The sequence below is a fragment of the Artemia franciscana genome, chromosome 12 (genome assembly GCF_032884065.1).
Source record: "Artemia franciscana chromosome 12, ASM3288406v1, whole genome shotgun sequence".
Lineage (NCBI taxonomy): Eukaryota > Metazoa > Arthropoda > Branchiopoda > Anostraca > Artemiidae > Artemia > Artemia franciscana.
In genome coordinates, this window is record NC_088874.1 from 26661498 (window position 1) to 26682627 (window position 21130).

The 21130-nt window shown below is 35.4% G+C and overlaps 1 protein-coding gene across 1 annotated transcript; it reads right to left on the reverse strand.

The window, feature by feature from the left end:
• Positions 1-509: 509 nt before the first annotated feature.
• LOC136034199 (uncharacterized) lies at positions 510-20680 on the reverse strand (the record flags this gene model as incomplete). Its single annotated transcript, XM_065715372.1, is given in 5 exon segments — positions 510-687; positions 3245-3490; positions 8130-8258; positions 14332-14434; positions 20554-20680. Coding segments are annotated over 4 exon segments (589 nt in total), but the record flags the coding sequence as incomplete, so codon positions are not given.
• Positions 20681-21130: the final 450 nt, after the last annotated feature.

Consider the following 21130-nt stretch of genomic DNA (forward strand, 5'->3'; position numbering starts at 1 on the left):
GGGGAGAAACAAAAATGAAGCAAATACATAAAAATAATAAACTTTTTTAACATAATACATCAAAACAAGATTTAAAACAAGAGAAAAAACAAAATAATCCCCTCAAAAATCCACAAAAGCACAAACTAGGCAGGGGATCACCACATAAGAGATACTACTTAATAGAAATATTAGCATAAGTAATATTGATAATCCTTGATTTCTTCATAAACTGTATTACATTACTAAAAAAGACTATCATCTTATTGAATTCATTGTTGCAATTCCAACGCCTGATGTCGCTTAGCTTCTAACTCAGGGTAGCTCGATGTCACGCACTAGAAAATCATCTGTGATACATTATATACTAGGTATTCTATTCAACACATATGTTTCCTGTTCTGTTCAATGCATACGCCAAGTGTCTCTTGTCATTATCTTTAGAGTCGATAATTTCGTATTCCAATTGTTCCGTTTCACGCAAAGGTCCTAGAATATAAGCAAATTTGACCATTAATTTAAAAAAGTACCTTCAGGGGGCAAAGTTTCCACAATCTCAGACTTTACATCCGAATCCCGTCTGATAGATAAATCTTGGAGCCATTTCTTTAGCTCTTGATTTGGACTGTTTCCTTCTGAGTTTTTCTTTTGAGATTTGGGAATCAAGAGAACGCCTGTTCCTTCATGAAAACGAACAAGCTCTGCCACCTAATATGAAACTAAATTAAAAAAGAATCAAAATCAATCATTAAAAAAACACCTTGAACAACAGGGTTGAGAACAGGCCTTCTTTGACGGCACTAACCTTCAGGAAAGAATCTGTTGACAAAGAAATTAGCGTGAAATATTTATGAATTTGCATATTATGCATTAAAAAATTTTATTTTTCATATTCACTAAAACCATTAAACACAGATTCTTGTCGTTACACAAGGATTAAAGAACCAATTGTTGCAAAGTTCTTAATTCCCATTTTTTAAAGTCAAAATACAGCTGTTTTGCCATCGAAATCAATTCGTTTTAATCTCATGTAAATAGTCTTATCCTAAAAACACATAAGCACAATTTAGAAAGCATATAAGCACAATTCAAAATTTATATAGGCACAATACAATTAAGCAGGTTTCTTGATTTTTCACACTGAAGCAAATTCACAAGCAACGACAAAGTCCGAACATTTTTACCATCAGGAGGTGGGTTAAGGATGAAGGATGACAGATTGCCTAAGATTGTTCTTTTTGGTCAACTGTCTATGGTTAAACAGAAAGCAGATCGTCCTCAGTTGTGGTGGGAGGATTTTTTAAGGAAAGATTTAAGGGAAATGGTAACATCCTGAGAGGGCGCAAAGAGGGAGGCTTTGAAAAAATTGAGATGGAGGAGGAACGTGCCCACCTGCTGCGGTGAGCTGCCAGTAGTAGCAGTAGTATTAGAAGATGGGTGAAAATTTTTTCTCCAAATCAATTCCAGTTTCAAGGAAACACTAAAGAACTGAATTAACAATAAATATAGCCATGAAGCTCATAAATGCCCTTTACTGTAAAAAGAAACAAGATATTAAGGTATATAATGAAACAAACATTAAGAAAAATAAGGATAAAGTTAGAGAACATTTACAAAGTTCCTCAAGATTTACACTAATTCTACATTAGTATGATAATACAGTATCCTCACAAGCAGGGACGGATAAACACAAGAATAAAAAGCACAGCTCAGCAAGAAACCTTCCAAAATAATAGAAAGACCTAGCTAATAGGAGCTAATAACAATACACAGCATATTACGTCTTTCTAAAATTTCTTTTGAAATTGTTCACAACTGTAATAGCATGAACATCATTATAGTTTTTGAACCAGCAATAGAGCCTTGGACACGAAAGGAAAGCCAAAACTAAGTTTAAACTAAACTGAAACCGAAAACCACAGATGAACTTTTTTTAAATTTTATCTGTTATTTGTCTAATAGACTTTGTGAAAATGGCCTCTATAATAGACTTTGTGAAAATGTTTATTTGAAATCATTATTTTTTTGCTTTGAGTTTGGTATCTCTTTTTCTTTCAAAATAAATAAGATTAAAATACAAATTCAGCCTTAATTTTAAACTACCATATCGGAAAAAGGTAGACGTCGAGGTTATATCCTTAATGAAAATAATTCATATTTTCATTGCTACTCACTTTTTGTTTTCACTTCAAAACTTCTTCTTTTTTCAATCCAATCTTTCATCCCCTAGCTCTGTTACTATCTGCCTTAATTATGCCCTAGGAATGACGCATGGACGGTTGATAGATAGACTTATCTATTAACAAATGAAATGACATCCGTTTTATACAATGCTAATAAGAGCTTATGCCAGATTTGCATCTCGCTCACTTGGACTATCTATTTTGGCTTTTTCTACAATTACCCATGGCTAGATGTCCGCAACTACTTGATTTTGATTCTTAAAATCGTGATTTTAATTACACAAACCTAAAAAGGGCTTATGCCAGATTTGCCTCTCACTCACTCTGACTATCTCTCTTGGCTTTTTCTACAATTAACCACGGCTTGATGCCCACAAGCCACAACTACTTGATTTCAATTCAGTAGAGGGTGATTATTTTTACACTCATGCAAAGTACCTTTCTACAATTTATTATTAAAAGAACCACCCTTAAACTCAGATAACAATTCAATCAGAGGTGTCACGAATGCCGGAGAAGGAGGGGGAAGTCGTATAGGTTAATACAATAGACTTAAAAAGTGAGCCAGTAAAGAAAAATGTAACAAACCCGTAAATTAACGGCAAGTATTATTTTTTGACCTCGATTTCGCTAAACATCGATCTTGTTAAGAAAAAGAGTATCCAATGATTGTTAAGGAGTAAATAAAATCCATTTCCCCCTCCCCCGCAAAATTTGCCAACTTCTTTCCTAGTCTAGAAAAAAGATGTCGAGGACAACTCAACTGTGACTTGAGATATAATTTCATTATTATCTTTGGTGATTTTCTGGTAAAGATTTAAATGGACTGGGACGGAAAAGGAGTTAACAAAGCTGTGTTGGCGTTAGTTGGCTTGTTGCTGCAGTTAGTTGTTATTATTAGCAGTGGCAATATTATTTTCTCATCCCATGTTTTATTTGTTGGCAATGTTGCCTTGCAAGGCATACTGCTTATACTTAATGACAATATTTGCTTATACTTGTTTAAACTTAATGATATGCTTATTTTTACTTAATGACAATTTTAATCGAAAAATTGGAAATAGGAGGAAGGTTTTTAATACTTCTCTTTCAACATGTAGTGCTTCATTCACGTTTCCAGTTTCTTCTGGTTCCCCTTGTGGTGGATCACCCAAGTCAAGTAGAGGGGGAGGGTCTAGAGGTTGCATTTGTTGGTCAGGAATATTGTCTTCATCGTCAATAATTGGTGGTCGTTGCCTTGGGGTTATTCTAGGCACTTGCTGATCCTGACCATTAACATCTTGAACATCAGGTTCTTCAGTGCCAGAATCTTCGTCATTATCATGAACCTGTTGGCCACCAATATTAGTTTGGTTTAAAAGTTTTTCTATAGAAATTTGAAGGGAATTTAAACATATCAAATTGAAGGAAAAACTCAGGGAGTACGGCTAAAAGTAACAATATAGAGTTATAAGTGCAAAAAAGAAAACCATAACCTTAGGAAAAGAAACAGATTAAAGAACTAGGTAAAAAGAGAAGATGTAAGATTAAAAGTATAATAGAAGGAAAGAAGAAAGTAGTTGAGATTTGTATGGAAATAGGAGAGACATTGACATTTATAAGAGAAAAGACAATATAAATATATAACAACATAATTATGCAACCATATATAGAGATGTTTCGTGGTACATCAAATTAGGAAGTTACGGATGTTTCACAGCTTAAAAACTTATATTCCGGGATTGAAAACTCATATTCCAGTATTTAGTATCCTCTGGTTTATAAAAAGCTAAGCTTAAGATAATGGAAAACAAACCCCCTAAACTTCAAAGGAAATGAAAATATATTTCCCAAGTGCCACAGTACGGAGAACAATCGAGATCAGGTAAACGTCCTGACGTTTCGTTGAAGATCTAAACTATAGCATGAACCATTTTATATTTTACTTTACATATATTTAGATATATACGCCTATATAAAACCCAGTGTTCATACACATAAAACAAAAAAAGACACAAAAAAAATATCGACAAAACATCCAAATGCAATAGCTAGATCTCTCGAAGTAGACACGAAAAATACTTGGATGCAGCGAAGGGCTTTATCCCCTAAACTCAACAATCTTTGGCATCAACTCAAATAATGATCAATGATCCCCAGCCTCCCTGCAGAGGGGCAAGCTAATGTATCTCCCCATCCACCCCTATCATAAAACCCAAGTCCCTCTTACGCAGTGGTATACAATTTGTCTGTGCCTGCAACCAACATTTAAGCTCCATGGTAGGTTCATTTTCAAATAAAACTCCTCTCTATACACTTCTTAATCTGCTACAAAGACACAAGCTACTAGATTTCTCCAGACAGGTCAATTAGACCTGGGTCTCCTGATCCCTAATGCGTGATACCGGTGCAATTCAGCATAATGAACCGGGAATGGTAATACCAGGATCAAAGGGGCTCGAACAGGCTGTTTGTCCCCTGGTACTGATGCTCTCCTTGGTATTGGTGAAGCTTTTCTGTCCCTATCCATTGAGGGAAAACCGAGTGTGCGCCTCAAAGTGGTAGTCTGATGGATCGCTGGACTAGTCAGATGCCAGGCTCATTGGATTGCTAACACACCCAGGATGTCGTGAGTCTGGGAAGATTACAATTACAGGAATTTCTATGTCAAATCTAAATGGAAAATGAATGGTCTCAATAGTATGTCATCTACTACGGCGTCCCCAGCGTCAAACGAAATTCCTTCGCATCAAGTGACAGTGGGAAGGCCGATAAATGAGCAAAACCTTCCATATTAATCAAATGAAAAGGGATTTTGAAATGTTCTTCCGGAATGCAAGATGCACCAAATACGAGACACCCCGCCATTTCATAGCATATGAATTCCAAAAGAATAAAGAAGATTTTGTTTGCCTTTTCGAAACGAGAATCTTAAGTGCCTTGTCCGAAGACATATTCATAGCAAAATTAGATGAGAAGCAAAGAATCTCAATTCTAAAGTACAGGACGGTACCAGACTTCATGAACAGAAGTTCATGTTGATTAATTTAGCTCGACGCACGCTTTCTGAGTGGAACTTTACTTGCCCAAGAATTGGTCTCATCCGCTTAAAAGGTAACTTTTCAATGTATAAATATTATAAAAGTACACGCTCCCGACCCTCATGATACCGGTCCCAGGAGGATACACTCTAAACAGAGCTAAAATATACAGTGAATAGATATACAAAGCGATATTACCTCATAGAAGCAGGAGACTGGAATGGGCGATTGGGTACTACTGACGAATTAATTTAAACATAAACAGGTGCTATGCATACTGGCAGCAATGCAAAAATAGTTGGCACATCATTCAGTTTTCACACGGCGATAAACCTGTGGTTAAAAACTCTTTGTTCCAACGCCTCGCACGTCGCTCTAATGATTATAACACTATAGCCCAGACAAACTATATTCTATTCAGGAAAAAATTTCGAAGCTCTGTTCAATATGCCCGTTCCTCTAGGGGAGAATATATTGGATCCAGAGCTGGGAGCGACCATACAACCGTTGGAGCAAAGATCCTTCCTGCCGTGGCATGAGGAAGAAACTGGATCTGAATAAAAGACTAAACATCACCAAACTGGGTTCTGATCAACCCAAACATGAGTTTTGCCTGCAGCTCTGAAAAAGCTTCGATGTTCTACCACAGACTTCTTAGGACCCCAAAAAATATGGATGGAGTTTAAAACTACCTCTACTGAGTTTGTATCTGATGTAATTGGCTACTCTTCGCAAAATAGAGCTAATTTTGACAGAAAATCCGGAGATTATCAAGTAGAGACACATTTTAATCTATTTAGACAAACAGTCTAAACTTCTGCTGAGGAAGCACATTAAGCAAAGAATATAAAAGGATCGCACCTGTCACTGGGAGGTTTTATTTTTATTTGAATCCCAGCCTCTTCCTTCTAGGTATATGTTAAAAGTTAAATACTAAATTTACTGATTTTGCTAATCTGTATTTTTTTTTGTAATCATTTCTTATAAACAAAGATTCCATAATACCAATTTGACAAAACAACAACAAAATCCATAAATTTACTGTTAATTCCCATGACTCTATCCGGACATTAGGAAAAGGAGAGAGGTAAGGTGAGATTCAATTAAACTGAAAGCGAACATAGAAATCAATTAAATAGACTTTCTGTGTGAATTTGGTTTTATTAAAGGTAGTTTATAAGAGATACCTTGCATCATTAAATTAAATTTGAAAATTAACAATAAAATGGGCAAACTTGGTATTTATTCGCTTGGCTCTATCCTGGCATTAATAGATAGGTGATTCAATTTAACTGATAGCAATTAGAAAAAAAAACTCAAATAGAGTATCTCTGATTAATATGTAGCAAGAATTTGTTGGTATTGCAAATAGTTTGGAGAAATTATCCTAGACCAGATTTACCTCACATTCTTCTTCTTTTTTCTGACATTATTTTCAAGTGACTTCAACTGAAGACGCTTAAACCTTTGGACTCTGGAGCCAATGTTCTATTTTTTTTTTAATACACGTTAAAGCGTCTAGGATACTTTTTTTTAAGAGAATATCGGTTATATTTCCAAAAAAGGTTTTTGTCCCATTTTTCAGGGAAATAAGAATTACAAATATATATTAAAAAAAAAGAATTTGGCTGTGATATACTGGACATCTTCAAGAACCCCGCTTAAAACATTATTTAGGTCACGCCAAGTAATTACTATGTGAAGCACACACTACTTTAAAAACTAATTTCTTGAAATCAGACGTGATACCGACAACAACTGTTTTCAATAAGCACTCTACCTCACTTTGTTGAAGAACATATTTTGATGCAAAGAGGCAACCAGCCTTCATATCTGTCCATTAGAGAGGCTTCGTCTTTACAAGGATCAAATAAATAATTCCTGTTCGTTTCAAGTTGTTATGTTGCTAATTGCTAATTACTTTCAGTAGATAAAAAATGTTTTTTTGTATCTAATTTCTGACCCTTTTCAAACAATCATAGGAGATGCAGCTCCTTCTCCATTCCCCTCCCCAGGAAAAATTCCTCCTGGAATTAATCATTTTAATTAAATTTTTTCCCTAGCGCAGTGATGTATACTGTAATGGTTTATGTTCTTGTTTATTGTGTTAAATAAAAGTAAAAACAAGTTCCTCTGTCGTAAAATCCTTCCTCGCGGGAAATTACCCTTGGAAATTTGATCCTTTCTGTGAATTCACCCAAGAAAATTTCTTGTGGACGATTTTACCAAATGGAAAAATATTTTTTAGCATACTTTCATTTGAAAAAAGTATCTTTTTATTCGATTTTTGATCGTTATTCAGGTTTTTGACGGAAACCCCCTGTGTGGAAAACTTTCCCCCAGAATTCCCCCCCCCCAAAAAAAAGAAACAGAAGAGTTTATCCCGGGAAAAAATCCCCTGTGTAAAGTTCCTCCTGGCAATAATTTCCCCCATGGGAGCCCCCCACACACGTTAAAATCCCCGTAGAATTCCAACTTCGTTAAAAATTTCCCCTGAACAGTTCCCCAAGAGCATCTTCACATGTAAAATCAAGTCACCAACAAGAAAGTAAGACAAAAATAAAAGAAATTTTCTATATGAATTCAGGCAAATTCTCCCCGTGTAAAATATACTCTGGAAAGTTCACCCCCCTCCGAAACTCCCCTCGCAAAGAAAATTCTCCCCATAGAGAATCCTTCCCCAGAAAATGTCTGTATGTTTCCCAATCACAAATAAAGGATCACTCAGTAGCTACAGTTTATTACTTCGAACTGTTTGAGGTAAGGCTTCAGTAATGTGAGAGACGCCAACACTCTCCTCCTCAAACCCGTTCTTAAAATTTAGGTTAATTTTCCCAAAAAAGCATGTAGAGAAAATTTAAACAAATATTTCCTTAGATTAAAAAGGTTGCAACCTAGAAATAATTTTTATACAATCTAAAGTTTAAAATATTTGAAAATTCCTTACTGAGGTACAAATGGGTCTTTCAGCTGGCCTTTCAACATCATTTTGAAATAAATAAAGGTGACAGGTCCAGCAAACCGGCTGACCAAAATTGGGACCATAATATCCATCGCACATCATGCAGCATTCATTCTGAAATAGATTCATCTTCCATAGTTAAAACAAAAGAATTTAAATTTATCAAAAATGCAAATAGCTCATCATAATTGTTGTAGTCACTTTGTTAAACATATGACCTGACACAAAGATGCTTCTGAGCGCTGTCCATTTATCGTACTCTATTCATAGCTTCTGTTTACACCATTTCTCAAGAGATTCCTAGAGATTTGAAGTTACTGTTAATAATCTTAACCAAGATTGTCACCCTGTATATATACTACTTGAGGTACTTCTTTCTCTACAGGGTTCATTTCTGTTTTTGTTGGTAACCATTTTCATGCGAGTAGTACCTTCTTATAATTTAGTTAAAAATCAAATTCTACAAAATTGAGAGAAAGTGTTAACTATATTTTAAGCTTACATTAGCCACGTGTATCATACCTACAAGGACTATTGTAGACTTTGCCTATTCTTTGGCATCGTACAGTGTAACTGGTATCAACATCAGTCCCATTACTGGCCAATCTTGGGTGTGAAACCAATCTCTTACCCCTTTTCAGGCACTATAATAATTATAAGCACTTAATACATATGTGTGATGAGTTAATTTCTTAAGTACATTTCTATTGGTATTTTTATAACTTGTTCTTATAATATGAAGAACTCGTCACAGTTTAAGATGGACGAGCCGGAAGTTCCTCTCGTCCTTTTGGCTCGTCTGAAGGATCATAAACTCCAAGAAACGATGTCCAAAAAATACACTCCTTTTATTTTCGTCCCCCCCCCACTCCAGAATAGCAGGCCTGTGTAGACTATGGTTGCAATTCTCCAGAAATATTACTAATAGCCCGTTCATACACATGGGGCAAACGCTCAAAATTCAATCGGTACCAATGAGAAAACCGATTTGTTTCTTCCATTATACCAACCGGCTTTGGGGCTAGAAGTTTTTCTAGGTTTTCCTATGGTAACGATGAGTTTTTCATGTGTAGTCAAGCAAAAATGAGCAAGTATATTAGAAAGTGGAAAGCATGTCAGTTGTTAAACACGCGAAAGTTCGAGATTTGGTGGTTCTTGTTCAGAATCACCCGTTTTTGCACGATGCGAGTCATAATCTATGTAAAGCGAACAGGAGAAAGGAGACTACCTCGCAAGAAATAGCTTCTAATCTGGGTATGGCCAAACTTTTGGCCACAGATACCGCGCACAAGTACATAATATCTGAGCTTATTGGAAAAATCTTGCAAATAACGTTTGAACAGGTTTCCTTTTGTACTGATCGTTTTATAAGATTATTTTATAAGATTCTTTGTTTGAAAAGAAATGAACAGGAAAAACAAACAAAAAGGTCAAGAAATAATGAAAACACAAAATTATAAAAAAAAAGGCCAAAACAATCCCTAAACCACCCCAATATAAGCTTCACAAATACCAATAGTTTTCAGAACATCCACCCACTATGTTTTGGACTAAAACTAAACACACCGATGGCAATGTTATTGTCCAGTTAAATTAATGATAAAACAATGGTTAAATAAGAATCGCTTCTGAACTGTATTACATAAAAAATCATATTTTTTAACTGAAAGTAAGGAATACATTAAAACTTAAAAAACACAAAAATTATCCCAAATATGAGCAGGGCAACCCATCCTCAACCCTGGCCCTTTACGTTAGAATTGAGCAGTCTTTCTTAAAAAAATTTGTGACAAAAAGTCAGAATTTAGTGTAAAGAGTAAGGGTGGAGGAAGGGGCAGCCTCCTTCACATACGCAATAATCTATGCTCGTTTTAAGTTTTAATGTTGCTTCTTACTTTTAGTTGAAAAACCCGATTTTGTTTATTTAATTTTTTACCGTTTTCAAATCAAGTCTGAAAACCCCCATCCCTACTCCCCATGATTTAGAATTCCCCGTGGAAAACTCCCACAGGAGGCTATGCTTCCAACGGAAGGTTCTCACTTGAAAAATCCCCTCTTCCCCCCCAAAAAAAATCGAATATTTCGCATCAATAAATACTACATGTGAACAATGGGCAACTTCATCTCTTTCCCCAGACACTATGAGAGGTCGTATCACCCCAAAGACATAAGTGTTACATCTTTCAACTATGCCGAATCAAACGCCTGTCTCAAAATTTTGATTGGATATCTCTTTGAAAAAGGTATGTGGGAGGAGGAGCCACCTGTCCCCCCATTCTTTTCAGGCACTAAAGTATTGTTTTCCGTTTGAATGATCCCCTCCCAGTATTCTAGTACTATTGGCTTGATGTGATCACCCTTGCAAAAAACGCCCAAGCACACAAAGAAAACATGCATTTGTGATCTTTCTTTGGTTAAAAAAAAATGCTTCCATATTTCTGTACATCAGAGCTTTGATCACAACAATAGGGTTATCTGATATGCTGAATCTGATGGTGTCATTTTCAATAAGATCACTTGGATTTTTGGGGGTGTTTCCACACTTTTCCATGTAAACTTTTTAGGGCTAGTTGCTTTTAATGGGTTACATTAAATTTATTGAATTTTGTATATTTAGAATGGGCATAAAATACAAATCCAATTCTTTTGATAATGTACTTTTATCAGATTTCTGTTTTTTAAAGTTTTGGTAACTATTTGGCTGAGACGTCCTTACTTACAGTTCATTACTACGAATTGCTTGAGTGCTCTAATTTTTAAAACCTGTTTTCATTGTTATTTTAATTTTAGTTGGTCCATTCTTATTTATAATACATTGATAAGATCATATTTTTACCCTTCATGTCAAAAAAAGAAAAAATTTGATCCGTCAATATATAATGCATTGTCTGACCTTGAAATAGTAAATTATAGTCAAATATGCATTTCTGAACCACGAGCTATTAGTAATCATTGCCTTACATTATCTAAATCATTAACTTATGTAGCCTGATTCGGTTTAATGTTGCCAAGAAAGGATTTTGAAGTCAGATTTTGTTTAGTTGGTTGGAATTGGTTTCAAGTTTTTTTTTTTTTCAACATGTCCTGTTTCTTTGCTTTTTTTTGTGTGCTAAAGCCTAGGGCTGAAGTTCAAAAACAAGATGGCAGACAAGTTTAAAATATGGAAAGAAAATTGTGAGAATCTTGAAGTATTTTGGCCAAAAACCAATAAGACTTAAATTAAAGATTAAAACCATATAGATTGACCATTAAATGGGCACTTAAAGTTATACCAATAAGACAAAATGAATAATTTGTTGTTTTACTAATTATTTTGGACTTGCAACAACAACTTAGGGTTATTTAGATATTGTGCAAAAGCTTCCTTGATGAGATTTCCTGTTTATACTAACTCTTTCGTTTTTTCCACAAATGGATTCTTTTAAAGAGTGGGGTAAGTTTTTTGTCAAAATACAGCTTGGGACACTTACATATGTTACATATGTTACTTACATATAGGAAGGTTTTATGAGTTTTTAGCATGAACAATGAGGGTGTTGCATCTAAATAAGAAAAAAGAACTGCTTCATATAGAAACAGATGTAAAGGCTCTTTAGCGCCAAATCGGTGATTTAAGTCGAAAATAAAATCATCCTCAAAGTGAAACTAAACCTTATTATAGTTGTAGGTATTCTGTTGATTCTACGCCATATTTGATCTTTTACCATTGTTCTGTTTCCTTTGCATCAGACCTGTCATAAACTGAATTCCCCGTCCTGGCACAACAGGAGAGTGACAACAGCAGTCCCCCCTCCCTTCATGCTAAATTGACCAATAACTTTCTTGAAAGCATTCTTCAATGCAAAATATATTGTTTAAAGTCAGCCAATACAACTAAACAAGTAGTTAACCTTTCATTTTTGAAGCACTGTATTAAAAAGAAGTTGAGCTTTTATTGTATTATCTGGTGTTGGAGTAGCTTATTCATTTCTAAAGCTGTAACAAAAAGAAACATTTTTGACTTTGGCTCAAAAATTAAGAAGCTAAGGAGCAACATCTCCCTCACAAATGTGAATATTCAACTTTTTTAGCTTTTAATGTTGTTCTTTAATATTTTTTGAAGAGAAATATGTTTTTATTCCATTTAATTTTTTTCTTCTTTAACACATCCAAATTTTTTCTAAATTCAGAGCCCCATCCCCTCCAAAATCTCCCTTTTCGTTTGTCTAAATTTCAGCATACTTACAATAATGCTGAGACAATGAAAAGGACTCATTCACGTCTATTTGTTTTGAAATAAAATAGTTTTATCCTAAATTTTAGGGGGTGGGGGTTTGTCTCCCTAGCTCCTTCCCATTCTATTTACACTGAAGTTCTTCGTTTTTTTAATACTTAAAGATTGGAAGAGCTCACTTTGGAAAAGTTGACCTGACCCCATTTATGCAATACTGTACATAAATGAATGATGCCTCAAATGAATTAACTAAGTCAAATTAAGCTTACAAATAACTAGTTGACACAATATCAATATCCTTTGTAATGCAATAATGGTTAGGGTAAGTGGTATATGCAGGGACAGGGTATAAGGTGGGACATGGTACTTATCTGCCATCTAGCATTCTTTGAAAAATCTAAAAAAGCCGCTTAGTATAGTTCATTCAATGGCAGACATGACAGTTCTATTATTTTGGTAAGTTGCGATTTTCGTTTTTGAGAAAATCGACTTCAAAGTTTTGGCTATACCCTACAAAAAATATTTGGGCAATAGTATTTTGTGTTTTATCTTGTAATGGTTTGCAGAAATTGTGCGTGTAAGATGGCAAACAAAAGTTAAAACATCAGGCCATGCTGTGTGGCCATCTTGTGGAAAAATATGCAACAGTAAAAAAAATCAGACCCAATTTGCAAGTAGGGGTTGCATGGTATATACTGGGACAAAGACAAGTGGTATGTAGTGGGACCAGTATATACCACGCGTCCTCTACTTGCCTGACACTCATTGCAGAACGGCCCAATTTTGACTCTAGACACTTGTTTGCCTGTCATTACATTCAAATTAATGGTCCTGTGTCAGTTCTAAATTCTTGGTTCAACTTGCCTGAGAGTCTAGGCAGGTGTGACTTGCTAAAAGATAGCAAACAAATATTGGTCAAATAAGAGAGACACACTTAACCCCGAAATTTATCCATGCCATTTTAACCAAACACTTGGAAAACTATAGGTTATATCACTATCTTAGCTTTATGACTATCTACCTTGGTTCTACTACCATTTTGACCAAACACCTGGAAAACTATAGGTTCTGTCACTATCTTAGCTCTATGACTATCTACCTTGGTTCTACTGCCCTAGGAATGAAGCATGGACGGATAATAGATAGACATCTATTAACAAATGAATTAACATCATTTTTATACTTAATTCTAATAAGGAGGGAATTAATACTATAATTTCCTATCACTCAATTGGACTATCTGTCTTGGCTTTTTCTACAATTAGCCATGACTTGATGCCCACAACTATTCCATTTTGATTCAAAAACCAACGCAAATTCTTACAGTTCAGTCCATACATTGCGTCTTTTCTTATCTGTTTTTACTTGTATCCTAATGATAAAAAATGGACTGGTAGTCCAGTCTTGTGCCTAAGATATTTTTACTTTTAAATTCGAATTTTATTGTAGTTTTATACAAATGAATAGTCAAAGTTTTCAACCAATACATGAATCTTTTTACTACGTCCCAGAGTACACCACCTCATGTCCAAAATATACCACCCCTGGTACTTAGTGGGACAAATGGTATAAGTAGGGACAGCCCCCCTTTATTCCTTCTAGCTATGTAAGAAAAACTGGCAGTTTATGCAGCAGTTCCAGGGCTTTCATTTGAGCCATAAACCATTTTTCTACTCCAATGTTAACCATACATTTTGGAGGTTTTCCAAAATCCGTCCCTGCATATACCACTCTCCCCTACTTACCAGTCTGTCTGCCTTGTGCTTTTTTTTTGCCTTGTCCTATAAAATGAATTGAAGGAACTTTGGAAGCATCTTAGATTGTAAACCAAACTTTTTATTATACTTTAAGGGATAAACTTTTTGTGCCTCTGGACAGCCCAATTTCTAAACATATGACTAGATAAAAATTTCAAGATAGTTGTTTTAACAAAGAAAAAAATTTACCGGCATAGAAAAAAGAAATTAGGCATACCTTGACAAACTCATGTCCAGGAAGTTTCCTCCCCATAGCTTTTTGACTTAATTTCCAACCAATTATATTGAAATTGCTTGCAAAAAGGGTGAGTGAGTCCTACCTAAAAAGTATATAAATTATATAATTAAATATTCAAAATGACAAAAATGTTCGTTTTCTCACAACAGGACACTCCCAGAAGCTGCCTAGGTTAAGCTCCCAATCACCAGTCTTTCAAGTACCACCTTGGCAAGAAGTGAGAGAAGAAGCAATGGAAGATGGACTGGGAGTCATCAAGTCTAGAGCACTATAGGTCTGGAGGAGTTTGAGGCTCTTAATGAATTAAGATGATTTATTTACCTTAAATTGCATTATCCAGCGAAACAAAGAAAAAATACTGTAGAGTCACTGGTCACAGATGATGGAAAGGAACTGACTCAATTGCATCCTGCTCTTTCTTCCATGGTTTAATGTGCCAACTTTCAACAGCAGATATCTTAAAGGCATCAATGGGGGAGTAGTGACAGCAACTACAGGGAGATTATTCTGATGGGTAATCACTCTATTGTGAAGCAGTGGTAGTAGGCCCTGGTATCTGCCCTCTTCTGGGACAACTTTTGGGTATGCCCCCTTGTCCTAGAGGATTCGTGAAACTAAAAGGGCTTTTGATAGGAGGAATCAGGCACTTGAAAGATTACAAGTCATTATAATATAACCTCCTTTACACTTGTACACAAGCATTGGGATATGTAGCTTATTCAGTTGAAATCGGTGTCAAGATTTTATCCTTCAACAGCTTTTGTGGCCCATCTTTGAACAGATTCTATTTTCTGCTGATCACACTACCACTACAACTCACCACAGCACCAACCCACCTGAGGCCAACACAGCTAAGCATGTTCCTCTTCCATCCCAATTTATTCACAGCCTCCCTCTTTACAGGCTCCCAGGAAATTTCCATTTCCTTTAAATTTTTCTTTATGACATCCTCCCAACCTAGACAAGGACAATCTGTTTTCCAATTAGCCCTAAACGGTTGGCCAAAAGGACAACCTGTCATCTTTCATCTACAGAACATACCCTAGCCATCTCAACTTTTCTTTCATAATAGCCCTAGAAAGCAGGATCAAACCACATTTTCCGTACAGGCTACTGTTTGAAATAAAGTCAGTCAGCCAGGTACCCAGAAAAATCAATAAGCCATTTCTCTGGAAAACATCTAGTAAATCTTTATCTTCTTTTTGGAGTGCCCATGCTTTAGAACCATATTTGAGCACTGTTATCACTGTACCTTCCAATATTCTTATCTTGGCTTGCAGACTTATCTTCCTGTTGTTCTAAACTTTTTTAACTCTGGAAAAATATCCTGAGCCATGGCTATTCTACTTTTAACATCTTCACTACTCCCACCATCTTTACTAATTGTATTGTTTCCAAGTAGATTAATTTATTAAGCCAACCAACCTGCAACAAAACTACATGAACAAGCAGCAAGCATAAGCATAAAAGCACCAAACATAACATCTCCTTTCTTTCACAATGATAATTGTGCAAGAAAAGCAAACACACAATGACACAAGACACTAACAAACACAAAACACTAACAATTTAAATGTCCATTATCTTCCTTGCCTTAACCAATCTACTAGTTCTTGTCACATAGGGTCGTGAATAATCCTCTCCATTTCTGCTATTACTGTTTGCTGCTGGAGGGGGTGTTGCAGTTCTGTAGGGGCTGTCTTGGAAGATTTCTCCAGTACTACGATTATCTGGAGTCTTGGGAGCAGCATTTTTTGGAGAAGAGGATTGAGTCACAGGAGGGTGAATTTCTGCTGGAAAGTCCTCACCCCCTGTGAATCCTGAAGATTGTTGAGCACTGTTGCCTTCAGCACTGGACCGTGGTTTCAAATGGGCCCAATTTCTGCAATAAAATTTACCATTTTCGGCTTGTATAAGGTAAGATCTTGGAGACATGCATGACATCACTACACCTATTGTCCAGCGTGTAGCTTCCTTTGACAGCTTGACCCAAATGGGTTGGTTGTCTTTCAACTCTATTAGATCTTTAGAAGTCTTGTCATAGGTCTGCTTCTGCCTTTCTTGTTGACTAATTCTGGCTTTGAGGAACTTTGTCTTTAGAACAGTATTTGGCTCCAAATGCTGCCGAGTACAAGGAAGGATAGATCTTTAAACTTCTACTCATAAAAAGCTGGGCAGGTGATGCCTCACCATCTATTGGAGTATTTGATATTCTAAAAGACCAAGGTAGGGGTCTGCATTGGACTCTATAGCTTTTAGCATGATCCTACTTGCTATAACCCCAGCCTTCTCAGAATGGCCATTAGACTGCAGGAAATTCAGACTTGAAGTCAGATGCTGGACATCCCATTTCTGCAGAAAGGACTGGAATTCATCTGATGTAAACTGTGGTCCATTGTCAGACCATAATTTTTTGGAATGCTGTATCTAGCAAAATGGGCCTTGAGCTTTTATTACTTCTGAAGAGGTTGCCGGTTTGACTTGGTCACTTTTACTATTAAATCATCAACTGATTTTGCAAATACTGTTAGTGCAGTATCATCTGCAAAAGAAGTAATACATACATCCTGCAGATAAAAGTGCATCACATCTGCGGAAACTAGATAAATCAAAGGGCCCAGGACCCAGCCATGAGGTACACCACACTTCAAAGGAAAAGAGAACATTGTTTAAAACAACTTTAAGGAACCTACCATACAGATAGCTCTCAAACCATCTTAGAGAAAATCCATTTATTCCAAGACTTCACATTCAATGAAGCAACATTTATTAGTCAACCGTGGTAAATACTTTTTTAATGTCCACGAAAATAGACATAGGTATGTTACATGAGTTTAATGTACAATTAACACTTTGAACCAGGTGCTGTAAGGCGTGCATTGTCAAGCGACCATTATGAAACTCAATCTGTGTCTCAAAAGCTTATTCATTGGAAGGTGATTATAGAGCTGTTTAGGTAGCTCTTTAGGTAGCTCTTTCTCCAGTATCTTTGAAAAGATTGGTAGAATTGATATGGGTCTCTGGTTTCTATATCTGCCTTGTGTCCACCTTTGTGAAAGTGGCTGCATTAATGATAAATTCCAAGGTTTGCAGGGAACAATCTTCTTTGATTTAAAAACTTTTACTGGTTACGCGTTTTCATAAATGGGGTTAATGACTTCCATCAGACAATTCAGGGCTTTGGTAGGGTATTCTTTCTGTTCAAACAATTGACTCCTGTCTATGACATTCGCTTCCTCAAAAACTTAAGATTTTCTTTTTTTGTCAGCCAAAATTTTAGTGTTTTGAAACGGAAAAGTATCTAATGATTTTAGGAAACCCTTAACTAAACCACTGTATAAGACAGGTGATAAGAGTGAGTGTTGTAATTATCTAGGCATTAGTCTAGTTTCTGTAGGTAGCAAATTACTTAGTAAAATGACACTCTTTAGAATGAGAGATACTGTAGAGAAAGTTTTAAGAGAAGAATAGTGCAGTTTTATAAAATGTAGAGGATGGGTCAACAAAAGTTTTACTCTTAGGTTAATCATTGAAAAGTGCCTGAGTTATCAAACACCTTTGATCTTTGGTTCTTTATATTATGAGCAAGCGTTTGATTGGTTGACAGAAGAGCTTTAGCAAAGGTTTTATCCTTGTATGTTATACCAGACAAATGCATTAAAGGTATTAGTGCTATGTACAAGAATAAGATTACTGCAGTTAAGGTAGGAAATGAGGTCAGCAGCTGGTTTTGTATTAAATCAGGAGTTAAACAAGGTTTTGTTTTATCACCCTATATATGGATTGTTTTGATGGACTTTTGATACTTTTTAGACTGAGAAATGCAGTAGATGTAGACAGAGTTTTAAGAGAAGAAGGTGCAGTTTTATGAAAGGTAGAAGGTGTGTTGACGAAATTTTCACTCTCAGGTTAATAATTGAGAAATGCCTTAGTTGTCAAACACCTTTGGTCCTCAGTTTTATAGATTATGAGCAAGCATTCAATTCTGTTGATATAAGAGCATTAGCAAAGGTCTTATCCTTATATGGTATACCAGACAAATAAGTTAAAGTGATTAGTACTATGTACAAGAATAATACTGAAGTCTGTCTTAAGGAGCACAGGAAAGGCAATGGGAGACCACTGAATCAAATGGGGAGGAAAAACTCTCCTGGACTTCGATTATGCTGATGATTTAAGCATATTAGATAAAAGTGTGGGCAAAATGAATGAATTTTTAGAAGTTTTGCAAGTTCAAGGTGCTAGAATATGTTTGAAAATTAATAGCACTAATTTGAAATAGTGCTTTTGAAATAATTAATAGCACTAGGTTTGAAAATAGCACTAGGTTTGAAAATAGCACTAATCACTTTAATGTACTTGTCTGATGTACCATATAAGGAAAAGACCTTTGCTAAAGCTCTTCTATCCAAAGAATTGAGTACTTGCTCATAATCTATAAAACTGAGAACCAAAGGTGTTTGACAACTAAGGCATCTCTCAATTATTAACCTAAGAGTGAAAAATTGATTGATCTATCCTCTGCTTTTTCTAAAACTGTACTGTTCTTCTCTTAAAACTTTGTCTACAGTATCTCTTGGTCTAATGAGTATCATATTACTAAGTAATTTGCTACCTACAGGGACCAGACTAATGCCTCAATAATTACAACACTAACTCTTATCACCTTTCTAATACTGTGGTTTAATTAAGGTTTTCCTAAAATTGTTAGGTAATTCCCCTTTTTCAAAAATTGCATTTATAATCTTCAGTAACTTATTTCCAACCTCAGAGCAATGGAGATTGAAACAGAGGATTGAAATTCTAGTCATTGAATTGGGGAAAATAATACATTTTTCCTTTTTCTTTCCCTATGAATAATAAACTGTATTTCAGTGAAAACAATATTTATTTTAAAATAGTAGGTTTTTTGGAGAGGGTCACAAAAAGACTATATAAAAGTCATTAAAATTTGTTTATTTGCATTTTTATAGTGTTTTTAATTTTTAACTTTGGGTGAGGGGTGGGGGAATGAAGCCTGCCCTTCACTCTTGATAAAGGTTTGAGTTGTTTTTTGTTTTTTTTTTTTGACAAAGCAAATTTTTTTTTTGCTTTGAAATCACTCAAGATAAATATTGCTTTCAATAAAGCACAGATGACACTTGCACTATAATTGGGGTACAAGGGGGATGACTTCCTAGTTAATATATCTAGCACTTTCTGTTTTAAGTTTGAATTGAATACCAGTGTTTTTGGTAATTATAAGTTTATTATTGGTCTTATTTTTTCATAAGTCTAATATCTGTTTTACAGTGGCTTAGTGTTTAGTGGCTAATCTTAACATCAAAAGATGTGTGTTTAGTGCCTATATGTTTTTCCTACAACAGTATCTTGGATTAGCACATTCTCAAAATATTCCACCTATATTATTTTAACTCTTCCCTTATCAATAACTGTGGCCCTGTTCCTATCTTCAACTGGGACAAGTCCACATTGACTATTCTCTCTTAATTTATTAACATACCAGTACAAAATTTTACTATTATGCCATCTATCTGTGTCTTCACAAACTTAATACCTCACCAAATTGACAATTTCAATAAAACAGGTTTAAACTGGCCTTTACTTTCAACAGAATCCTATGTGATCACAAGGATGGAAGATCCTTATATCACTCCAAGCTGTGATTTAAGGCAATTAAAGAGACCTAAGAAGAGAAAAGTTCTTCTGAAATGAGCATCTCAACCTCAAACCTTGTGCAAATGATTCAGGTACAGATGACTTGAAATGATTAGTAGTAGGATATTCAAAGAGGCAAAGATCATTGGAAAATCTAAAGCAGAAGCTTCACCATTGAAAGAACATAACAGCATCTGTTAGCTTATCATGAAAATTTTTAACAGTGGTGTTGGCAAAACTGGGTTATTGCATCAATTCAAGTTTGGACATAGGCCTAATAAATCACCAGTAAAAGCATTACTAGTGTTGAGCCATGCACCAGGCAACCTTTTTGATGGTAAAAGAAAATATGAAGGTCAAAAGTAAAGTTTCCCCTTTATAAATTCAATCAACAAGGAATTTAAAAATAAAAATAGACTGAGAGGCATGCCAATTTCAAATTGGCAATTTCAAATCATGACGATGTCAGATTTTTTTGTATCATCAACAAGTTAAAAAGAAAGATCTGTCGTTGCACAATTTAATCCTTTGTCTGCACCCTACCTTATACAGGGAATAACAGCCCAGAAATATTTCTCTTTCCAAATTTTGAATATTGGTTGATTTCGTCTCCAGCCTTGTTACATTTTGAATTTCAATGCTCAAATTTTAAAAATAGGGTGCATTGCTCGTCGTGATCATAATCAAGATCTGTTCCACTTCAACAAAATTCTACATTTAGAATATTGTAATTAATACACTAGAGAATTCAAATAAACGTGTAGGAATATTCTTTCTCGTAAATTTTGTTTGATATATCTTAGTTTGAAAAATAATTGATATTTCATAGGTATGTTTGTATTTCAAACCAGAGGCTACCACTGAAGTAAGTTTCTTAGAAACCTACTTAAACGACCGGCTTTCGCTTCCAACCGGCTTTCAAGGGTCAAAGTACTTTGCGGGTAAGTGCAGGGGTATTTGACATAGGTGTCCGAACTATTGCAAGGTAGGCTCAACTGCTTGAATGAAAAACCAAGACCGTTTAGTGAGTTGCAGCAGCTTCTCCTTATTGATGAAACTAAATCACCCTAGAGCTTCGATCTTTCTAAGGCTCTTCTTCTGGAATACATGAATGACCTTT